This window comes from Oncorhynchus masou, unplaced genomic scaffold, assembly GCF_036934945.1.
Source record: "Oncorhynchus masou masou isolate Uvic2021 unplaced genomic scaffold, UVic_Omas_1.1 unplaced_scaffold_682, whole genome shotgun sequence".
NCBI classification, from domain to species: domain Eukaryota; kingdom Metazoa; phylum Chordata; class Actinopteri; order Salmoniformes; family Salmonidae; genus Oncorhynchus; species Oncorhynchus masou.
Window position 1 is genome coordinate 28,163 of NW_027013271.1, and position 22,111 is coordinate 50,273.

Consider the following 22,111-nt stretch of genomic DNA (forward strand, 5'->3'; position numbering starts at 1 on the left):
TCCTAACCCTGTCTCCTGTCTGTCTGCTACCCAGCTGTATCCTAACCCTGTCTGTCTGCTACCCAGCTCTATCCTAACCCTGTCTGTCTGCTACCCAGCTGTATCCTAACCCTGTCTGTCTGCTGCCCAGCTGTGTCCTAACCCTGTCTGTCTGCTACCCAGCTGTATCCTAACTCTGTCTGTCTGCTACCCAGCTGTATCCTAACCCTGTCTGTCTGCTACCCAGCTGTATCCTAACCCTGTCTCCTGTCTGTCTGCTGCCCAGCTGTATCCTAAGCCTGTCTGTCTGCTGCCCAGCTGTATCCTAACCCTGTCTCCTGTCTGTCTGCTACCCAGCTGTGTCCTAACCCTGTCTCCTGTCTGTCTGCTACCCAGCTGTATCCTAACCCTGTCTGTCTGCTACCCAGCTGTATCCTAACCCTGTCTCCTGTCTGTCTGCTACCCAGCTGTATCCTAACCCTGTCTCCTGTCTGTCTGCACCTAGCTGTGCCAGTGCTTCCAGTGATGGGAGGGATGATACCCCCTATACCCACAATGCCAAGCCCTTCCCACCATCAGTACCACCAGCTTCCTGCCTCGCCTCCTGCTGGCCGCCACCCCTATCACACCAAGCCTAATTCTCCTGCCTCGCCCCCTGCTGGCCGCCACCCCTACCACACCCAGCCTACCTCTCCTGCCTCACCCCCTGCTGCCTACCACCCCTACCACACCCAGCCTACCTCTCCTGCCTCACCCCCTGCTGCCTACCACCCCTACCACACCCAGCCTACCTCTCCTGCCTCTCCCCCTGCTGCCCGCCACCCCTACCACAACCATCCTCCTGCTCGAGCTCCTTCAGCTCCCCCAACCACTACTGCTACACCCCCTGCTGCACCTCCCCTAACCATGCCCCCCCTCCATGGGATGCCACTCATGCCTTCCATGCCAGGCCTACCTCAGATGCCAGGTGTGATGCCAGGTATGGTGTGTTAGTGTGTTTATCATGCAGTGTTACTGTACCCTGCCCTGTACCCTGCCCTGTGCCCTGTACCCTGCCCTGTACCCTGCCCTGTACCCTGCCCTGTACCCTGCCCTGCACCCTGCCCTGCACCCTGCCCTGCACCCTGCCCTGTACCCTGCCTTGCACCCTGTGCCCTGTACCGTACCCTGTACCCTGCCCTGTACCCTGCCCTGTACCCTGTGCCCTGTACCCTGCCCTGTACCCTGCCCTGCACCCTGCCCTGTACCGTACCCTGTACCCTGCCCTGCACCCTGCCCTGCACCCTGCCCTGTACCCTGCCTTGCACCCTGTGCCCTGTACCGTACCCTGTACCCTGCCCTGTACCGTACCCTGTACCCTGCCCTGTACCCTACCCTGTACCCTGCCCTGTACCCTGCCCTGTACCCTACCCTGTACCCTACCATGTACCCTGCCCTGTACCCTGTACCCTGCCCTGTAACCTACTCTACCCTGCACCCTGCCCTGTACCCTACCCTGTACCCTGCCCTGTACCCTACCCTGCCCTTCACCCTACCCTGTCCTGTACCCTGTCCTGTACCCTGCCCTGCACCCTGCCCTGTACCCTGCCCTGCACTCTGCCCTGCCCTGTACCCTACCCTGTACCCTACCGAGTCAGACACTAACCCTGTGCCCTACCGAGTCAGACAATAACCCTGTACCCTATCCTGTACCCTACCAAGTCTGTCACTAACCCTGTACCCTACTGAGTCAGTCACTAACCCTGTACCCTACCAAGTCAGACACTAACCCTGTACCCTACCAAGTCAGACACTAACCCTGTACCCTACTGAGTCAGACAATAACCCTGTACCCTACCAAGTCAGGCACTAACCCTGTACCCTACTGAGTCAGACACTAACCCTGTACCCTACTGAGTCAGACACTAACCCTGTACCCTACCCTGTACCCTACCATATCTGACACTAACCCTGTACCCTACCAAGTCAGACACTAAACCTTTACCCTACTGAGTCAGACACTAACCCTGTACCCTACTGAGTCAGACACTAACCCTGTACCCTACCCTGTACCCTACCATATCTGACACTAACCCTGTACCCTACTGAGTCAGACACTAACCCTGTCCCCTACCCTGTACCCTACCAAGTCAGACACTAACCCTGTAGGCGACTGAGTCAGTCACTAACCGTGTGCCCTACAAAGTCAGACACTAACCATGTACCCTACCCTGTACCCTAGCAAGTCAGACACTAACCCTGTACCCTACTCTGTACTCTACTGAGTCAGACACTAAATCTGTACCCTACCCTGTACCCTACTGTGTCAGACACTAAACCTGTACCCTACCCTGTACTCTACTGAGTCAGACACTAAACCTGTACCCTACCCTGTACCCTACCAATTCAGACACTAACCCTGTACTCTACTGAGTCAGACACTAACCCTGAACCCTACCCTGTACCCTACCAAGTCAGACAATAACCCTGTACCCTACCAAGTCAGACAATATCCCTGTACCCTAACAAGTCAGACACTAAACCTGTACCCTACCAAGTCAGACACTAACCCTGTACCCTACTGAGTCAGACACTAACCCTGTACCCTACTGAGTCAGACACTAACCCTGTACCCTACCCTGTACCCTACCATATCTGACACTAACCCTGTACCCTACCAAGTCAGACACTAACCCTGTACCCTACTGAGTCAGACACTAACCCTGTACCCTACTGAGTCAGACACTAACCCTGTACCCTACCCTGTACCCTACCATATCTGACACTAACCCTGTACCCTACTGAGTCAGACACTAACCCTGTCCCCTACCCTGTACCCTACCAAGTCAAACACTAACCCTGTAGGCTACTGAGTCAGTCACTAACCATGTACCCTACCAAGTCAGACACTAACCATGTACCCTACCCTGTACCCTACTAAGTCAGACACTAACCCTGTACCCTACTCTGTACTCTACTGAGTCAGACACTAAATCTGTACCCTACCCTGTACCCTACTGTGTCAGACACTAAACCTGTACCCTACCCTGTACTCTACTGAGTCAGACACTAAATCTGTACCCTACCCTGTACCCTACTGTGTCAGACACTAAACCTGTACCCTACCCTGTACTCTACTGAGTCAGACACTAAACCTGTACCCTACCCTGTACCCTACCAATTCAGACACTAACCCTGTACTCTACTGAGTCAGACACTAACCCTGAACCCTACCCTGTACCCTACCAAGTCAGACAATAACCCTGTACCCTTCTGAGTCAGACAATAACCCTGTACCCTAACAAGTCAGACACTAAACCTGTACCCTACCGAGTCAGACACTAATCCTGTACCCTACCCTGTACCCTACCAAGTCAGACACTAACCCTGTACCCTACTAAGTCAGACACTAACCCTGTACCCTACTGAGTCAGACACTAACCCTGTACCCTTCTGAGTCAGACACTAACCTTGTACCCTACCCTGTACCCTACCAAGTCAGACACTAACCCTGTACCCTACACTGTACCCTACCAAGTCAGACACTAACCCTGTAGCCTACTGAGTCAGACACTAACCCTGTACCCTACCAAGTCAGACACTAACCCTGTACCCTACCAAGTCAGACACTAACCCTGTACCCTACCAAGTCAGACACTAACCCTGTAGGCTACTGAGTGAGTCACTAACCATGTACCCTACCAAGTCAGACACTAACCATGTACCCTACCCTGTACTCTACCAAGTCAGACACTAACCCAGTAGGCTACTGAGTGAGTCACTAACCATGTACCCTACCAAGTCAGACACAAACCCTGTACCCTACCAAGTCAGACACTAACCCTGTACCCTACTGAGTCAGACAATAACCCTGTACCCTACCAAGTCAGGCACTAACCCTGTACCCTACCCTGTACCCTACCAAGTCAGACACAAACCCTGTACCCTACCAAGTCAGACACTAACCCTGTAGTCTACTGAGTCAGTCACAAACCCTGTACCCTACCAAGTCAGACTCTAACCCTGTACCCTACCGAGTCAGACACTAACCCTGTACTCTACCGAGTCAGACACTAACCCTGTACCCTACTCACTCAGACACTAACCCTGTACCCTACCGAGTCAGACACTAATCCTGTACCCTACCCTGTACCCTACCAAGTCAGACACTAACCCTGTACCCTACTAAGTCAGACACTAACCCTGTACCCTACTGAGTCAGACACTAACCCTGTACCCTTCTGAGTCAGACACTAACCTTGTACCCTACCCTGTACCCTACCAAGTCAGACACTAACCCTGTACCCTACACTGTACCCTACCAAGTCAGACACTAACCCTGTAGCCTACCGAGTCAGACACTAACCCTGTACCCTACCAAGTCAGACACTAACCCTGTACCCTACCAAGTCAGACACTAACCCTGTACCCTACCAAGTCAGACACTAACCCTGTACCCTACCAAGTCAGGCTCTAGCCCTGTACCCTACCCTGTACCCTACCAAGTCAGACACTAACCCTGTACCCTACCAAGTCAGACACTAACCCTGTACCCTACCCTGTACCCTACTGAGTCAGACACTAACCCTGTACCCTTCTGAGTCAGACACTAACCTTGTACCCTACCCTGTACCCTACCAAGTCAGACACTAACCCTGTACCCTACACTGTACCCTACCAAGTCAGACACTAACCCTGTAGCCTACTGAGTCAGACACTAACCCTGTACCCTACCAAGTCAGACACTAACCCTGTACCCTACTAAGTCAGACACTAACCCTGTACCCTACCAAGTCAGACACTAACCCTGTACCCTACCAAGTCAGGCACTAGCCCTGTACCCTACCCTGTACCCTACCAAGTCAGACACTAACCCTGTACCCTACCCTGTACCCTACTGAGTCAGACACTAACCCTGTAACCTACTGAGTCAGACACTAACCCTGTACCCTACCCTGTACCCTACCAAGTCAGACACTAACCCTGTACCCTTCTGAGTCAGACAATAACCCTGTACCCTACCCTGTACCAGACCAAGTCAGACACTAAACCTTTACCCTAACACTAACCCTACCAAGTCAGACACTAACCCTGTACCCTACCAAGTCAGATACTAACCCTGTACCCTACCGAGTCAGATACTAACCCTGTGCCCTACCCTGTACCCTACCAAGTCAGACACTAACCCTGTACCCTACCAAGTCAGACACTAACCCTGTACCCTACCGAGTCAGACTCTAACCCTGTACCCTACTGAGTCAGACACTAACCCTGCACCCTACTGTGTCAGACACTAACCCTGTACCCTACCAAGTCAGACACTAACCCTGTACTCTACCCTGTATCCTACCGAGTCAGACACTAACCCTGTACCCTACCAAGTCAGACACTAACCCAGACACTTACCCTGTACCCTACCGAGTCAGACTCTAACCCTGTACCCTACTGAGTCAGACACTAACCCTGCACCCTACTGTGTCAGACACTAACCCTGTACCCTACCAAGTCAGACACTAACCCTGTACTCTACCCTGTATCCTACCGAGTCAGACACTAACCCTGTACCCTACCGAGTCAGACACTAACCCTGTACCCTACCCTGTACCCTACCAAGTCAGACACTAACCCTGTACCCTACCAAGTCAGACACTAACCCTGTACCCTACTGAGTCAGAGACTAACCCTGTACCCTACCAAGTCAGACACTAACCCTGTACCCTACCAAGTCAGACACTAACCCTGTACCCTACTGAGTCAGAGACTAACCCTGTACCCTACCAAGTCAGACACTAACCCTGTACCCTACCCTGTACCCTACCAAGTCAGACACTAACCCTGTACCCTACTGAGTCAGAGACTAACCCTGTACCCTACCAAGTCAGACACTAACCCTGCAACCCTACCAAGTCAGACACTAACCCTGTACCCTACCAAGTCAGACACTAACCCTGTACCCTACCAAGTCAGACACTAACCCTGTACCCTACCCTGTACCCTACCAAGTCAGACACTAACCCTGTACCCTACCAAGTCAGACACTAACCCTGTACCCTACTGAGTCAGAGACTAACCCTGTACCCTACCAAGTCAGACACTAACCCAGACACTTACCCTGTACCCTACCAAGTCAGACACTAACCCTGTACCATACCGTGTGTGTGTTCATCTTTTTGTATCTCAAGAGGAGGACGGTTGTTTCTAGTTGTGTTGAAACTCTCTGTCTGTGTGTTGCTCCAGGGTCTCCAGAACAGACAGGGATGGCTCAGCAGCAACAGACCATCATCAACCAGCAAGCCATCATACTGGTTTGTCTCATTATACTATACTGAACAAAAATATGTAAAGTGTTGGTCCCATGTTTCATGAGCTGAAACAAAAGATCCCAGAAACGTTCCATAAAGCACAAAAAGCTTCTTTCTCCCAAATTTTGTCCCCAAATGACATCCCTGTTAGTGAGCATTTCTCCGTTGTCAAGATAATCCATCCACCTGACAGGTGTGTCATATCAAGAAGCTGATTAAACAACATGATCATTCCTCAGATGCACCTTGTGCTGGGAACAATAAAAGGCCACTCTAAAATGTGCAGTTTTGTCTCACAACACAATGCCACAGATGTCTCAAGTTTTGAAGGAGCGTGCAATTTGCATGCTGATTGCAGGAATGTGCAACAGAGGTGTTGCCCAAAATGTGAATGTTAATTTCTCTACCATAAGCCGCCTCCAACGACATTTCAGAGAATTGGTCAGTACGTCCAATCGCCCTCACAGCCGCAGACCACGTGTAACCACGTGTAACCACGTGTAACCACGCCAGACCACGTGTAACCACGCCAGCCCACGTGTAACCACGCCAGCCCACGACCTCCATATCCGACTTCTTCACCTGCGGGATTGTCTGAGGAGGAGGAGTACATCTGTCTGTGATAAAGCCCGTTATCTGGGGAACAATTCATTCTGATTGGCAGGACCTGGCTCCCAAGTGGGTGGGCCTATGCCCTCCCAGGTTTACCCATGGCTGTGCCCCTGCCCAAATCCATAGATTAGGGCCGAATGGATGTCTTTCAATTGACTGATTTCCTTCTATGAACTGTAACTTAGTACAATCTTTGAAATTGTTGCATTTTATTTTAGTTCAGCATAAAAACTATCAATTCAAAAGCAAATCAATTTTTATTTGTCACATGCACCGAATACCACAATTGTACAGTGATTATTATTATACAGTGAAGTATTTTTCTAAATTAAAAGTAAAAATAAAAAAAATTATAAATGATTTTATTTTTTTATAATAAGAAAAGAACAAATAATTAATAATACAAGAATATATATATTTAAAAAAATAATAATTAAGGAGCAATAATAAAATAACAGTAGCGAGGCTATATAAAGGTGGTACAGTCAATGTGCGGGGACACCGGTTCGTCGAGGCAACATGTAGGTAAAGTGACATAATAAACAGCGGCCGAATGCGGAGGGACAATGCAAATAGTCCAGGTAGCCATTTGATCAACTGTTCAGGAGTCTTATGGCTTGGAGGTAGAAGCTGTTAAGAAGCCTTTTGGACCTAGACTTGGTCGCTCCAGTACCGCTTGCCATGTGGTAGCAGAGAGAACAGTCTATGACTAGGGTGGCTGGAGCCCTTGGCAATTTTTAGGGCCTTTCTCTGACACCGCATGGTATAGAGGTCCTGGATGGCAGGAAACTTGGCCCCAGGGATGTACTGGGACGTACGCACTACCAGCTACTACAGCCCCGTCGATGAGAATGGGGACGTGCTCAGTCCTCCTTTTCCTGTAGTCCACAATCATCTCCTTTGTCTTGATCACGTTGAGGGAGACGTTTCTATCCTGGCACCACACGGTCAGGTCTCTGTCCTCCTCCCTATAGGCTGTCTCATCGTTGTCGGTGATCAGGCCTACCACTATTGTGTCATCGGCAAACTGAATGATGGTGTTGGAGTCGTGCCTGGCCATGAAGTCATGGGTGAACAGGGAGTACAGGAGGGGACTGAGCATGCACCCCTGTGGAGCTCCTGTGTTTAGGATCAGCGTGGCAGATGTGTTGTTACCTACCCTTCAGGCCCGTCAGGAAGTCCAGGATCCAGTTGCAGAGGGAGGTGTTTAGTCCCAGGGTCCTTAGCTTAGTGATGAGCTTTGAGACACTATGGTGTTGAACACTGAGCTGTAGTCAATGAATAGCATTCACACATAGGTGTTCCTTTTGTCCAGGTGGGAAAGGGCAGTGTGGAGTGCAAAAGAGATTGCATCATCTCTGGATCTGTTAGGGCGGTATGCAAATTGGAGTGGGTCTAGGATTTCTGGGATAATGGTGTTGATGTGAGCCATGACCTGCCTTTCTAAGCACTTCATGGCTACAGACATGAGTGCTATGGGTCGTTAGTCATTTAGGCAGGTTGCCTTGGTGTTCTTGGGCACAGGGACTATGGTGGTCTGTTTAAAACATGTTGTTGTTACAGACTCGGTCAGGGACAGGTTGAAAATATCAGTGAAGACATTGGTCAGTGCTCGGAGTACACGTCCTGGTAATCCATCTGGCCCTGCGGCCTTGTGAATGTTGACCTGTTTCACGGTCTCACTCACATCGGCTACGGAGAGCGTGAGAACACAGTCATCAAGAACAGCTGATGCTCTCATGCATGCTTCAGTGTTGATTGCCTCGAAGCGAGCATAGAAGTTATTTCTCTCGTTTGGTAGGCTCGTGTCACTGGGCAGCTCTTGGCTGTGCTTCCCTTTGTAGTCCCTAAAAGTTTGCAAGCCCTGCCACATCCGGCGAGTGTCGGATCCAGTATTGTACGATTCACTTTATGTACTATAAGCTGCTATAATCATACTGTAATCTACTATAATGCTCTGTAGTAATGATAAAATACTTCTATAATACCACTGTAATACTACTATAATACTGCTATAATAGTGTAATACTACTATAAACATGCTACAGAACTTCTATAATACTGTAATACTACTGCAATCCTACTATAATACTGCTACAGTACTTCTATAAAACTACTGTAATACTACCATAATACTGCTATAATACTGTAATCCTACTGTAATACTGCTATAATACTGTAATCCTAATGTAATACTACTGTAATACTGTAATCCTAATGTAATACTACTGTAATACTACTGCAATACTACTATGTTCCTGTTTTTTCAGGCCCAGCAGATGACCATGCAGGCTATGGCTTTCCAGCAGCAGATGTTGTCTTCCTTCCCCCTCGCCCCCCAGGCCCCTCCCACACAACCACCCCCCCGCACCTCCAGCCATGTGAGGACACACACACACACACTGACACATACACACACACACACACACACACACACACACATTTTAAATACTTAATTTGAATCCACAAATTAAAATAGAAGAAGGATTCAAACATTTCAAAGGTCTTTGTATGGAAACAGAGCAGTACCTCCTCCATACAGCTAGACTGACCATACCAGCTGAAACAGAGCAGTACCTTCTCCATACAGCTAGACTGACCATACCAGCTGAAACAGAGCAGTACCTTCTCCATACAGCTAGACTGACCATACCAGCTGACACAGAGCAGTACCTCCTCCTCCATACAGCTAGACTGACCATACCAGCTGAAACAGAGCAGTACCTTCTCCTCCATACAGCTAGACTGACCATACCAGCTGAAACAGAGCAGTACCTTCTCCTCCATACAGCTAGACTGACCATACCAGCTGAAACAGAGCAGTACCTTCTCCATACAGCTAGACTGACCATACCAGCTGAAACAGAGCAGTACCTTCTCCTCCATACAGCTAGACTGACCATACCAGCTGAAACAGAGCAGTACCTTCTCCTCCATACAGCTAGACTGACCATACCAGCTGAAACAGAGCAGTACCTTCTCCATACAGCTAGACTGACCATAACAGCTGAAAGAGAGCAGTACCTCCTCCATACAGCTAGACTGACCATACCAGCTGAAACAGAGCAGTACCTTCTCCTCCATACAGCTAGACTGACCATACCAGCTGAAACAGAGCAGTACCTTCTCCATACAGCTAGACTGACCATACCAGCTGAAACAGAGCAGTACCTTCTCCATACAGCTAGACTGACCATACCAGCTGAAACAGAGCAGTACCTCCTCCATACAGCTAGACTGACCATACCAGCTGAAACAGAGCAGTACCTTCTCCATACAGCTAGACTGACCATACCAGCTGAAACAGAGCAGTACCTCCTCCATACAGCTAGACTGACCATACCAGCTGAAACAGAGCAGCACCTCCTCCATACAGCTAGACTGACCATAACAGCTGAAACAGAGCAGCACCTCCTCCATACAGCTATACTGACCATACCAGCTGAAACAGAGCAGCACCTCCTCCATACAGCTAGACTGACCATACCAGCTGAAACAGAGCAGTACCTTCTCCTCCATACAGCTAGACTGACCATACCAGCTGAAACAGAGCAGTACCTCCTCCATACAGCTAGACTGACCATACCAGCTGAAACAGAGCAGTACCTTCTCCATACAGCTAGACTGACCATAACAGCTGAAACAGAGCAGCACCTCCTCCATACAGCTAGACTGACCATACCAGCTGAAACAGAGCAGTACCTTCTCCATACAGCTAGACTGACCATACCAGCTGAAACAGAGCAGTACCTTCTCCATACAGCCAGACTGACCATACCAGCTGAAACAGAGCAGTACCTTCTCCTCCATACAGCTAGACTGACCATACCAGCTGAAACAGAGCAGTACCTTCTCCATACAGCCAGACTGACCATACCAGCTGAAACAGAGCAGTACCTTCTCCATACAGCTAGACTGACCATACCAGCTGAAACAGAGCAGTACCTTCTCCTCCATACAGCTAGACTGACCATACCAGCTGAAACAGAGCAGTACCTTCTCCAAACAGCGAGACTGACCATAACAGCTGAAACAGAGCAGTACCTTCTCCTCCAGACAGCTAGACTGACCATACCAGCTGAAACAGAGCAGTATCTTCTCCATACAGCTAGACTGACCATACCAGCTGAAACAGAGCAGTACCTTCTCCATACAGCTAGACTGACCATACCAGCTGAAACAGAGCAGTACCTTCTCCTCCATACAGCTAGACTGACCATACCAGCTGAAACAGAGCAGTACCTTCTCCATACAGCTAGACTGACCATACCAGCTGAAACAGAGCAGTACCTCCTCCATACAGCTAGACTGACCATACCAGCTGAAACAGAGCAGTACCTTCTCCTCCATACAGCTAGACTGACCATACCAGCTGAAACAGAGCAGTACCTTCTCCTCCATACAGCTAGACTGACCGTACCAGCTGAAACAGAGCAGTACCTTCTCCTACATACAGCTAGACTGACCATACCAGCTGAAACAGAGCAGTACCTTCTCCATACAGCTAGACTGACCATACCAGCTGAAACAGAGCAGTACCTTCTCCTCCATACAGCTAGACTGACCATACCAGCTGAAACAGAGCAGTACCTCCTCCATTCAGCTAGACTGACCATACCAGCTGAAACAGAGCAGTACCTTCTCCATACAGCTAGACTGACCATACCAGCTGACACAGAGCAGAACCTTCTCCTCCATACAGCTAGACTGACCATACCAGCTGAAACAGAGCAGTACCTTCTCCATACAGCTAGACTGACCATACCAGCTGAAACAGAGCAGTACCTTCTCCTCCATACAGCTAGACTGACCATACCAGCTGAAACAGAGCAGTACCTTCTCCTCCATACAGCTAGACTGACCATACCAGCTGAAACAGAGCAGTACCTTCTCCTCCATACAGCTAGACTGACCATACCAGCTGAAACAGAGCAGTACCTTCTCCATACAGCTAGACTGACCATACCAGCTGAAACAGAGCAGTACCTTCTCCTCCATACAGCTAGACTGACCATACCAGCTGAAACAGAGCAGTACCTCCTCCTCCATACAGCTAGACTGACCATACCAACTGAAACAGAGCAGTACCTCCTCCTCCATACAGCCAGACTGACCATACCAGCTGAAACAGAGCAGTACCTTCTCCATACAGCTAGACTGACCATAACAGCTGAAACAGAGCAGTACCTTCTCCTCCATACAGCTAGACTGACCATACCAGCTGAAACAGAGCAGTACCTCCTCCTCCATACAGCTAGACTGACCATACCAACTGAAACAGAGCAGTACCTCCTCCTCCATACAGCCAGACTGACCATACCAGCTGAAACAGAGCAGTACCTTCTCCATACAGCTAGACTGACCATAACAGCTGAAACAGAGCAGTACCTTCTCCTTCATACTGCTAGACTGACCATACCAGCTGACACAGAGCAGTACCTTCTCCTCCATACAGCTAGACTGACCATACCAGCTGAAACAGAGCAGTACCTTCTCCATACAGCTAGACTGACCATACCAGCTGAAACAGAGCAGTACCTACTCCATACAGGGTTAGGGGTTGGGGTTAGGGGTTAGGGGTTAGGGTTAAGGTTAGGGGTTAGGGTTAGGGTACGTTTGTTTATTCCATGTGTAACTCTGTGTTTTTTGGGTTGGGGTTAGGGGTTAGGGTTAGGCTTAGAGTAAGGGGTTAGGGTTAGGGGTTACGGATTAGGGTTAGAGGTTAGGGTTAGGGGTTACGGATTAGGGTTAGAGGTTAGGGTTAGTGTGTTATTGACTGTATGTTTGTTTACTCCATGTGTAACTCTGTGTTGTTAGGGTTAGGGGTTAGGGTTAGGGTTAGTGGTTTGGGTTAGGTGTTAGGATTAGGATTAGGGGTTAGGGTTAGTGTGTTATTGACTGTATGTTTGTTTACTCCATGTGTAACTCTGTGTTGTTAGGGTTAGGGGTTAGGGTTAGTTTGTTATTGACTGTACGTTTGTTTACTCCATGTGTAACTCTGTGTTGTTTGGGTTGGGGTTAGGGGTTAGGGTTAGGGGTTAGGGTTAGTGTGTTATTGACTGTACGTTTGTTTATTCCATGTGTAACTCTGTGTTGTTGTTTGTGTCTCACTGCTTTGCTTTATGTTGGCCAGGTCACAGTTATAAATGCGAATTTGTTCTCAACTGGCCCTACCTGGTTAAATAAAGGTGTTCTCAACTGGGCCTACCTGGTTAAATAAAGGTGTTCTCAACTGGGCCTACCTGGTTAAATAAAGGTGTTCTCAACTGGGCATACCTGGTTAAATAAAGGTGTTCTCAACTGGGCCTACCTGGTTAAATAAAGGTGTTCTCAACTGGGCCTATCTGGTTAAATAAAGGTGTTCTCAACTGGGCCTACCTGGTTAAATAAAGGTGTTCTCAACTGGGCCTACCTGGTTAAATAAAGGTGTTCTCAACTGGGCCTACCTGGTTAAATAAAGGTGTTCTCAACTGGGCCTACCTGGTTAAACAAAGGTGTTCTCAACTGGGCCTACCTGGTTAAATGAAGGTGAAATGAAAACATCAACCCTGTCACTCTCTTTATCTCCTTCCAGACTGAAGAAGCTCCAGAGAGCCCTTACCAGGCCAGCCTGAACCCCGCCCAGCACCAGCCCTCCTCCAGGCAACACAGTAGGTCAATAGATTCATTACAAATCAATGTGATTTTCAGGATTTTTTCTCTCTCATTTTGTCTGTCATAGTTGAAGTGTACCTATGATGAAAATTACAGGTCTCTCTCATCTTTTTTAGTGGGAGAACTTGCACAATTGGTGGCTGACTAAATACTTGTTTGCCCCACTGTAGCATATCATTACAGCAGTATGTACCGGTATGTTAGTTAACTACCTGACGTTAGTTGGCTACCATCAAACCTGCCAGTATTAACTATATGCTATCTAACTAACTACCCAACTGTGTGTTCGGACATTGCGTTTCGCTCTCAGAGTGGACACTGGACACTCTGGTTGATCCGATAGTTCTGACCTCACAACGGCAGTCAAAAGCACCCGAGCTAACTGGCTAACATTGGCTAGCTACTTCCAGACACATAATGAGAGAACATCTGACCATGTTACTCTCCCTAGCAGAGCTGGTTGGGCTGTTTTCGTGTTATCCAGAGCGTTGGTGAATGTAACTGTTGGCCTCATTTTAATGACGCTGTCTTTGACGATGTTTCCTGACCCCTGGCTCGTATTCAACAGGTTCAGAGCGTTGGTGTATTCGGCAGTTATTCTGCGCTCTCTGGCACACAGACGAGAGTCCTCTGAAATCAGAGCAGATATCCGGAGGGAATTTACCAACCTATTGACTTGATTATTCACCTCATTCGTAGCTTAGCTAAGTGGTATAGTCGTTGAGCGTTCTCAATGGACATTATTAATGGAGCCGTAAGATGGCTAGCTAGTCATTTGCTATGCTAATAAGCTGGCAAGAAGTTGCATAGCAACAGCATCAACGTCCGGTAGACAGGCAAAGCGCTAGTACACTCAACTGAAAGGATACCGTTGGTTTACAGTATACTAAAATGAACTAATAGTATATAGTATGTAGTGTATACTCATTCAGTATGTAGTATACAGTGTGTTAGTATGGGTATTGGAACACAGCTCTAGACCTATAGACTAATAGTATATAGTATGTAGTATACAGTATGTTAGTATGGGTATTGGAACACAGCTCTAGTCTATAGACCTATAGACTAATAGTATATAGTATGTCGTGTACAGTGTGTTAGTATGGGTATTGGAACACAGCTCTTGTCTCTAGACCTATAGACTAATAGTATATAGTATATAGTATGTCGTGTACAGTGTGTTAGTATGGGTATTGGAACACAGCTCTAGACCTATAGACTAATAGTATATAGTATATAGTATACAGTATGTTAGTATGGGTGTTGGAACACAGCTCTTGTCTCTAGACCTATAGACTAATAGTATATAGTATATAGTATGTTAGTATGGGTATTGGAACACAGCTCTAGTCTCTAGACCTATAGACTAATAGTATATAGTATATAGTATATAGTGTACAGTATGTTAGTATGGGTATTGGAACACAGCTCTAGTCTCTAGACCTATAGACTAATAGTATATAGTATATAGTATACAGTATGTTAGCATGGGTGTTGGAACACAGCTCTAGTCTCTAGACCTATAGACTAATAGTATATAGTATATAGTATACAGTGTGTTAGTATTGGTATTAGAACACAGCTCTAGACCTATAGACTAATAGTATATAGTATACAGTATGTTAGTATGGGTATTGGAACACAGCTCTAGTCTCTAGACCTATAGACTAATAGTATATAGTATATAGTATGTCGTGTACAGTGTGTTAGTATGGGTATTGGAACACAGCTCTAGACCTATAGACTAATAGTATATAGTATATAGTATACAGTATGTTAGTATGGGTGTTGGAACACAGCTCTTGTCTCTAGACCTATAGACTAATAGTATATAGTATATAGTATGTTAGTATGGGTATTGGAACACAGCTCTAGTCTCTAGACCTATAGACTAATAGTATATAGTATATAGTATATAGTGTACAGTATGTTAGTATGGGTATTGGAACACAGCTCTAGTCTCTAGACCTATAGACTAATAGTATATAGTATATAGTATACAGTATGTTAGCATGGGTGTTGGAACACAGCTCTAGTCTCTAGACCTATAGACTAATAGTATATAGTATATAGTATACAGTGTGTTAGTATTGGTATTAGAACACAGCTCTAGACCTATAGACTAATAGTATATAGTATACAGTATGTTAGTATGGGTATTGGAACACAGCTCTAGTCTCTAGACCTATAGACTAATAGTATATAGTATATAGTATATAGTGTACAGTATGTTAGTATGGGTATTGGAACACAGCTCTAGTCTCTAGACCTATAGACTAATAGTATATAGTATATAGTATACAGTATGTTAGCATGGGTGTTGGAACACAGCTCTTGTCTATAGACCTATAGACTAATAGTATATAGTATACAGTATGTAGTATACAGTATGTTAGTATGGGTATTGGAACACAGCTCTAGACCTATAGACTAATAGTATACAGTATGTAGTATACAGTGTGTTAGTATGAGTGTTGGAACACAGCTCTTGTCTCTAGACCTATAGACTAATAGTATATAGTATGTAGTATACAGTATGTTAGTATTGGTATTGGAACACAGCTCTAGACCTATAGACTAATAGTATACAGTATGTAGTATACAGTATGTTAGTATGGGTATTGGAACACAGCTCTAGTCTCTAGACCTATAGACTAATAGTATATAGTATACAGTATGTAGTAAAAAGTATGTTAGTATGGGTATTGGAACACAGCTCTAGACCTATAGACTAATAGTATGTAGTATACAGTATGTTAGTATGGTATTGGAACCCAGCTCTAGACCTATAGACTAATAGTATATAGTATGTAGTATACAGTATGTTAGTATGGGTATTGGAACACAGCTCTAGTCTCTAGACCTATAGACTAATAGTATATAGTATACAGTATGTAGTATACAGTATGTTAGTATGGGTATTGGAACACAGCTCTAGACCTATAGACTAATAGTATACAGTATGTAGTATACAGTATGTTAGTATGGGTATTGGAACACAGCTCTAGACCTATAGACTAATAGTATATAGTATGTAGTATACAGTATGTTAGTATGGGTATTGGAACACAGCTCTAGACCTATAGACTAATAGTATATAGTATGTAGTATACAGTATGTTAGTATGGGTATTGGAACACAGCTCTAGACCTATAGACCTATAGACTAATAGTATATAGTATGTAGTATACAGTATGTTAGTATGGATATTGGAACACAGCTCTTGTCTCTAGACCTATAGACTAATAGTATATAGTATATAGTATACAGTATGTTAGTATGGGTGTTGGAACACAGCTCTTGTCTCTAGACCTATAGACTAATAGTATATAGTAGGTAGTATACAGTATGTTAGTATGGGTATTGGAACACAGCTCTAGACCTATAGACTAATAGTATATAGTATATAGTATACAGTATGTTAGTATGGGTATTGGAACACAGCTCTAGACCTATAGACTAATAGTATATAGTATGTAGTATACAGTATGTTAGTATGGGTATTGGAACACAGCTCTAGTGATGATGGTGTCGATTTTTCCAGCTGCGACACGGGTGGCCCCTCCTGATGACTTGGTGCGGTCCAGGGCCCCCCCTCCTGATGACTTGGTGCGGTCCAGGGCCCCCCCTCCAGAAGGATTGGTCCAGTCCGATTTGTCTAACTCAGAAAGCCCCTCCCACAACATCAAGGATATGATCAGACAGTACCAACATCCATCTAACCCTGCACCCAGCCAGCCTGCACACACACACAGGTAACACACACACACCCAGCCAGCCTGCACACACAGGTAACACACACACACCCAGCCAGCCTGCACACACAGGTAACACACACACACCCAGCCAGCCTGCACACACAGGTAACACACACACACCCAGCCAGCCTGCACACACACACAGGTAACACACACACACCCAGCCAGCCTGCACACACACACAGGTAACACACACACAGGTAACACACACACACACACACCCAGCCAGCCTGCACACACACTCAGGTAACACACACACACACACACCCAGCCAGCCTGCACACACACTCAGGTAACACACACACACACCCAGCCAGCCTGCACACACACACAGGTAACACACACACACACACACCCAGCCAGCCTGCACACACACACAGGTAACACACACACACCCAGCCAGCCTGCACACACACTCAGGTAACACACACACACACACACCCAGCCAGCCTGCACACACACACAGGTAACACACACACACACACACACACACACACCCAGCCAGCCTGCACACACACACAGGTAACACACACACACCCAGCCAGCCTGCACACACACACAGGTAACACACACACACCCAGCCAGCCTGCACACACACACAGGTAACACACACACACCCAGCCAGCCTGCACACACACACAGGTAACACACACACACACCCAGCCAGCCTGCACACACACACAGGTAACACACACACACACACACACACCCCCAGCCAGCCTGCACACACACTCAGGTAACACACACACACACACACACACCCAGCCAGCCTGCACACACACTCAGGTAACACACACACACCCTGCCAGCCTGCACACACACACAGGTAACACACACACACACCCACACACACCCAGCCAGCCTGCACACACACACAGGTCACACACACACACACACACACACACACACACACACACACACACACACACACACACACCCAGCCAGCCTGCACACACACACAGGTAACACACACACACACACACACACACACCCAGCCAGCCTGCACACACACTCAGGTAACACACACACACCCAGCCAGCCAGCCTGCACACACACTCAGGTAACACACACACACACACACCCAGCCAGCCAGCCTGCACACACACTCAGGTAACACACACACACACACACCCAGCCAGCCTGCACACACACACAGGTAACACACACACACACACACCCAGCCAGCCAGCCTGCACACACACTCAGGTAACACACACACACACACACCCAGCCAGCCTGCACACACACACAGGTAACACACACACACACACACACACACCCAGCCAGCCTGCACACACACACAGGTAACACACACACACACACACCCAGCCAGCCAGCCTGCACACACACTCAGGTAACACACACACACACACACCCAGCCAGCCTGCACACACACACAGGTAACACACACACACACACACACACACCCAGCCAGCCTGCACACACACACAGGTAACACACACACACACACACACACACCCAGCCAGCCTGCACACACACACAGGTAACACACACACACACACACACCCAGCCAGCCTGCACACACACTCAGGTAACACACACACACCCAGCCAGCCTGCACACACACACAGGTAACACACACACACACACACCCAGCCAGCCTGCACACACACTCAGGTAACACACACACACACACACCCAGCCAGCCTGCACACACACTCAGGTAACACACACACACACCCAGCCAGCCTGCACACACACACAGGTAACACACACACACACCCAGCCAGCCAGCCTGCACACACACTCAGGTAACACACACACACACACACACCCAGCCAGCCAGCCAGCCTGCACACACACTCAGGTAACACACACACACACACACACCCAGCCAGCCAGCCAGCCTGCACACACACACAGGTAACACACACACACACCCAGCCAGCCTGCACACACACACAGGTAACACACACACACCCAGCCAGCCAGCCTGCACACACACTCAGGTAACACACACACACCCAGCCAGCCTGCACACACACTCAGGTAACACACACACACACACAGGTAACACACACACACACACAGGTAACACACACACACACTCACACACACCCAGCCAGCCTGCACACACACTCAGGTAACACACACACACACACAGGTAACACACACACACACACAGGTAACACACACACACACTCACACACACCCAGCCAGCCTGCACACACACACAGGTAACACACACACACACACACCCAGCCAGCCAGCCTGCACACACACACAGGTAACACACACACACCCAGCCAGCCTGCACACACACTCAGGTAACACACACACACCCAGCCAGCCTGCACACACACTCAGGTAACACACACACACCCAGCCAGCCTGCACACACACTCAGGTAACACACACACACCCAGCCAGCCTGCACACACACTCAGGTAACACACACACACCCAGCCAGCCTGCACACACACACAGGTAACACACACACACCCAGCCAGCCTGCACACACACACAGGTAACACACACACACCCAGCCAGCCTGCACACACACACAGGTAACACACACACACACACACACACCCAGCCAGCCTGCACACACACACAGGTAACACACACACACACACACACCCAGCCAGCCTGCACACACACACAGGTAACACACACACACACTCACACACACACACACACATACACAGGTAACACACACACACACACACACACACCCAGCCAGCCTGCACACACACACAGGTAACACACACACACACTCACACACACACACACACACACACAGGTAACACACACACACACACACACACACACACACACACACACACACACACACACACACACACACACACACACACACACACACACACACACACACACACACACACACACACACACACACAGGTAACACACACACACACACAGGTAGCACAGTAATGTGAATGTATGTGTGTAGGAGGGGGGAGGGGAGATGTTTACAAAGTACAGACACACACACAGGTAACTCACACACACACAGGTAACTCACACACACACACAGGTAACTCACACACACACACAGGTAACTCACACACACACAGGTAACTCACACACACACACAGGTAACTCACACACACACACAGGTAACTCACACACACACAGGTAACACACACACACACACACACACACACACACACACACACACACACACACACACACACACACACACACACACACACACACACACACACACACACACACACACACACACACAGGTAGCACAGTAATGTGAATGTGTGTGTAGGAGGGGGGAGGGGAAGATGTTTACAAAGTACAGACACACACAGACACACACACACACACAGGTAACACACACACACACACACAGGTAGCACAGTAATGTGAATGTATGTGTGTAGGAGGGGGGAGGGGAGATGTTTACAAAGTACAGACACACACACACACACAGGTAACTCACACACACACAGGTAACTCACACACACACACAGGTAACTCACACACACACACAGGTAACTCACACACACACACACAGGTAACACACAGACACAGACACACAGGTAACTCACACACACACACACAGGGAGCACAGTAATGTGAATGTGTGTGTGTAGGAGGGGGGAGGGGAAGATGTTTACGAAGAAGCCGGACCCTCATGATGAAGCCATGTATATCCTGAAAGACCAGATGGCCAACCCACCACCACAGGTACACGCACGCACGCACGCACACGCACGCACGCACGCGCACGCACGCACGCACGCACACACACACACACACACACACACACACACACACACACACACACAGTCTCTCTCTCTCTTTCAGAAGTCTTTCTCTCCGGCGGCACCTCGGGAACCAAAGGAGGAGGGTGGATCCAAAGTCACCAAGGCAACAAAACCCCGCCCACCTGCCCTAGCCGACTCCCACAACAGCCCCCTCCCCCCACCAGGTTAGAAACAGACTTGAACAAGACCTGAACCAGACATGAACTAGAACCAGACCTGAACTACAACCAGACCTGAACTATAACCAGACCTGAACTACAACCAGACCTGAACTACAACCAGACCTGAACTATAACCAGACCTGAACTATAACCAGACCTGAACTACAACCAGACCTGAACTATAGCCAGACCTGAACTATAACCAGACCTGAACTATAGCCAGACCTGAACTATAACCAGACCTGAACTATTACCAGACCTGAACTATAACCAGACCTGAACTACAACCAGATCTGAACTATAAAAGGACCTGAACTATAACCAGACCTGAACTATAACCTGAACTATAACCAGACCTGAACTATAACCAGACCTGAACTATAACCAGACCTGAACTATAACCTGAACTATAACCAGACCTGAACTACAACCAGACCTGAACTATAACCTGAACTATAACCAGACCTGAACTATAACCAGACCTGAACTATAGCCAGACCTGAACTATAACCAGACCTGAACTATTACCAGACCTGAACTATAACCAGACCTGAACTACAACCAGATCTGAACTATAAAAGGACCTGAACTATAACCAGACCTGAACTATAACCTGAACTATAACCAGACGTGAACTATAGCCAGACCTGAACTATAACCTGAACTATAACCAGACCTGAACTACAACCAGACCTGAACTACAACCGGACCTGAACTATAACCGGACCTGAACTACAACCAGACCTGAACTACAACCTGAACTATAACCAGACCTGAACTATAACCAGACCTGAACTACAACCAGACCTGAACTATAACCAGACCTGAACTATAACCAGACCTGAACTATAACCAGACCTGAACTATAACCAGACCTGAACTACAACCAGACCTGAACTATA

The 22,111-nt window shown here is 47.9% G+C and overlaps 1 protein-coding gene across 1 annotated transcript in view; it reads left to right on the forward strand.

Annotated features, from left to right (window-relative positions):
• The window catches only part of LOC135536901 (unconventional myosin-XV-like), a 43,174-nt gene that overhangs the window by 17,487 nt on the left and 3,576 nt on the right, over positions 1 to 22,111 (forward strand). The window contains exons 2-7 of the mRNA XM_064963122.1: positions 6,196 to 6,263; positions 9,143 to 9,253; positions 13,447 to 13,522; positions 17,071 to 17,281; positions 20,875 to 20,968; positions 21,089 to 21,212. Coding sequence (XP_064819194.1) covers positions 6,196 to 6,263; positions 9,143 to 9,253; positions 13,447 to 13,522; positions 17,071 to 17,281; positions 20,875 to 20,968; positions 21,089 to 21,212 — 684 coding nt within the window. The remainder of the gene's footprint in view (positions 1 to 6,195; positions 6,264 to 9,142; positions 9,254 to 13,446; positions 13,523 to 17,070; positions 17,282 to 20,874; positions 20,969 to 21,088; positions 21,213 to 22,111) is intronic.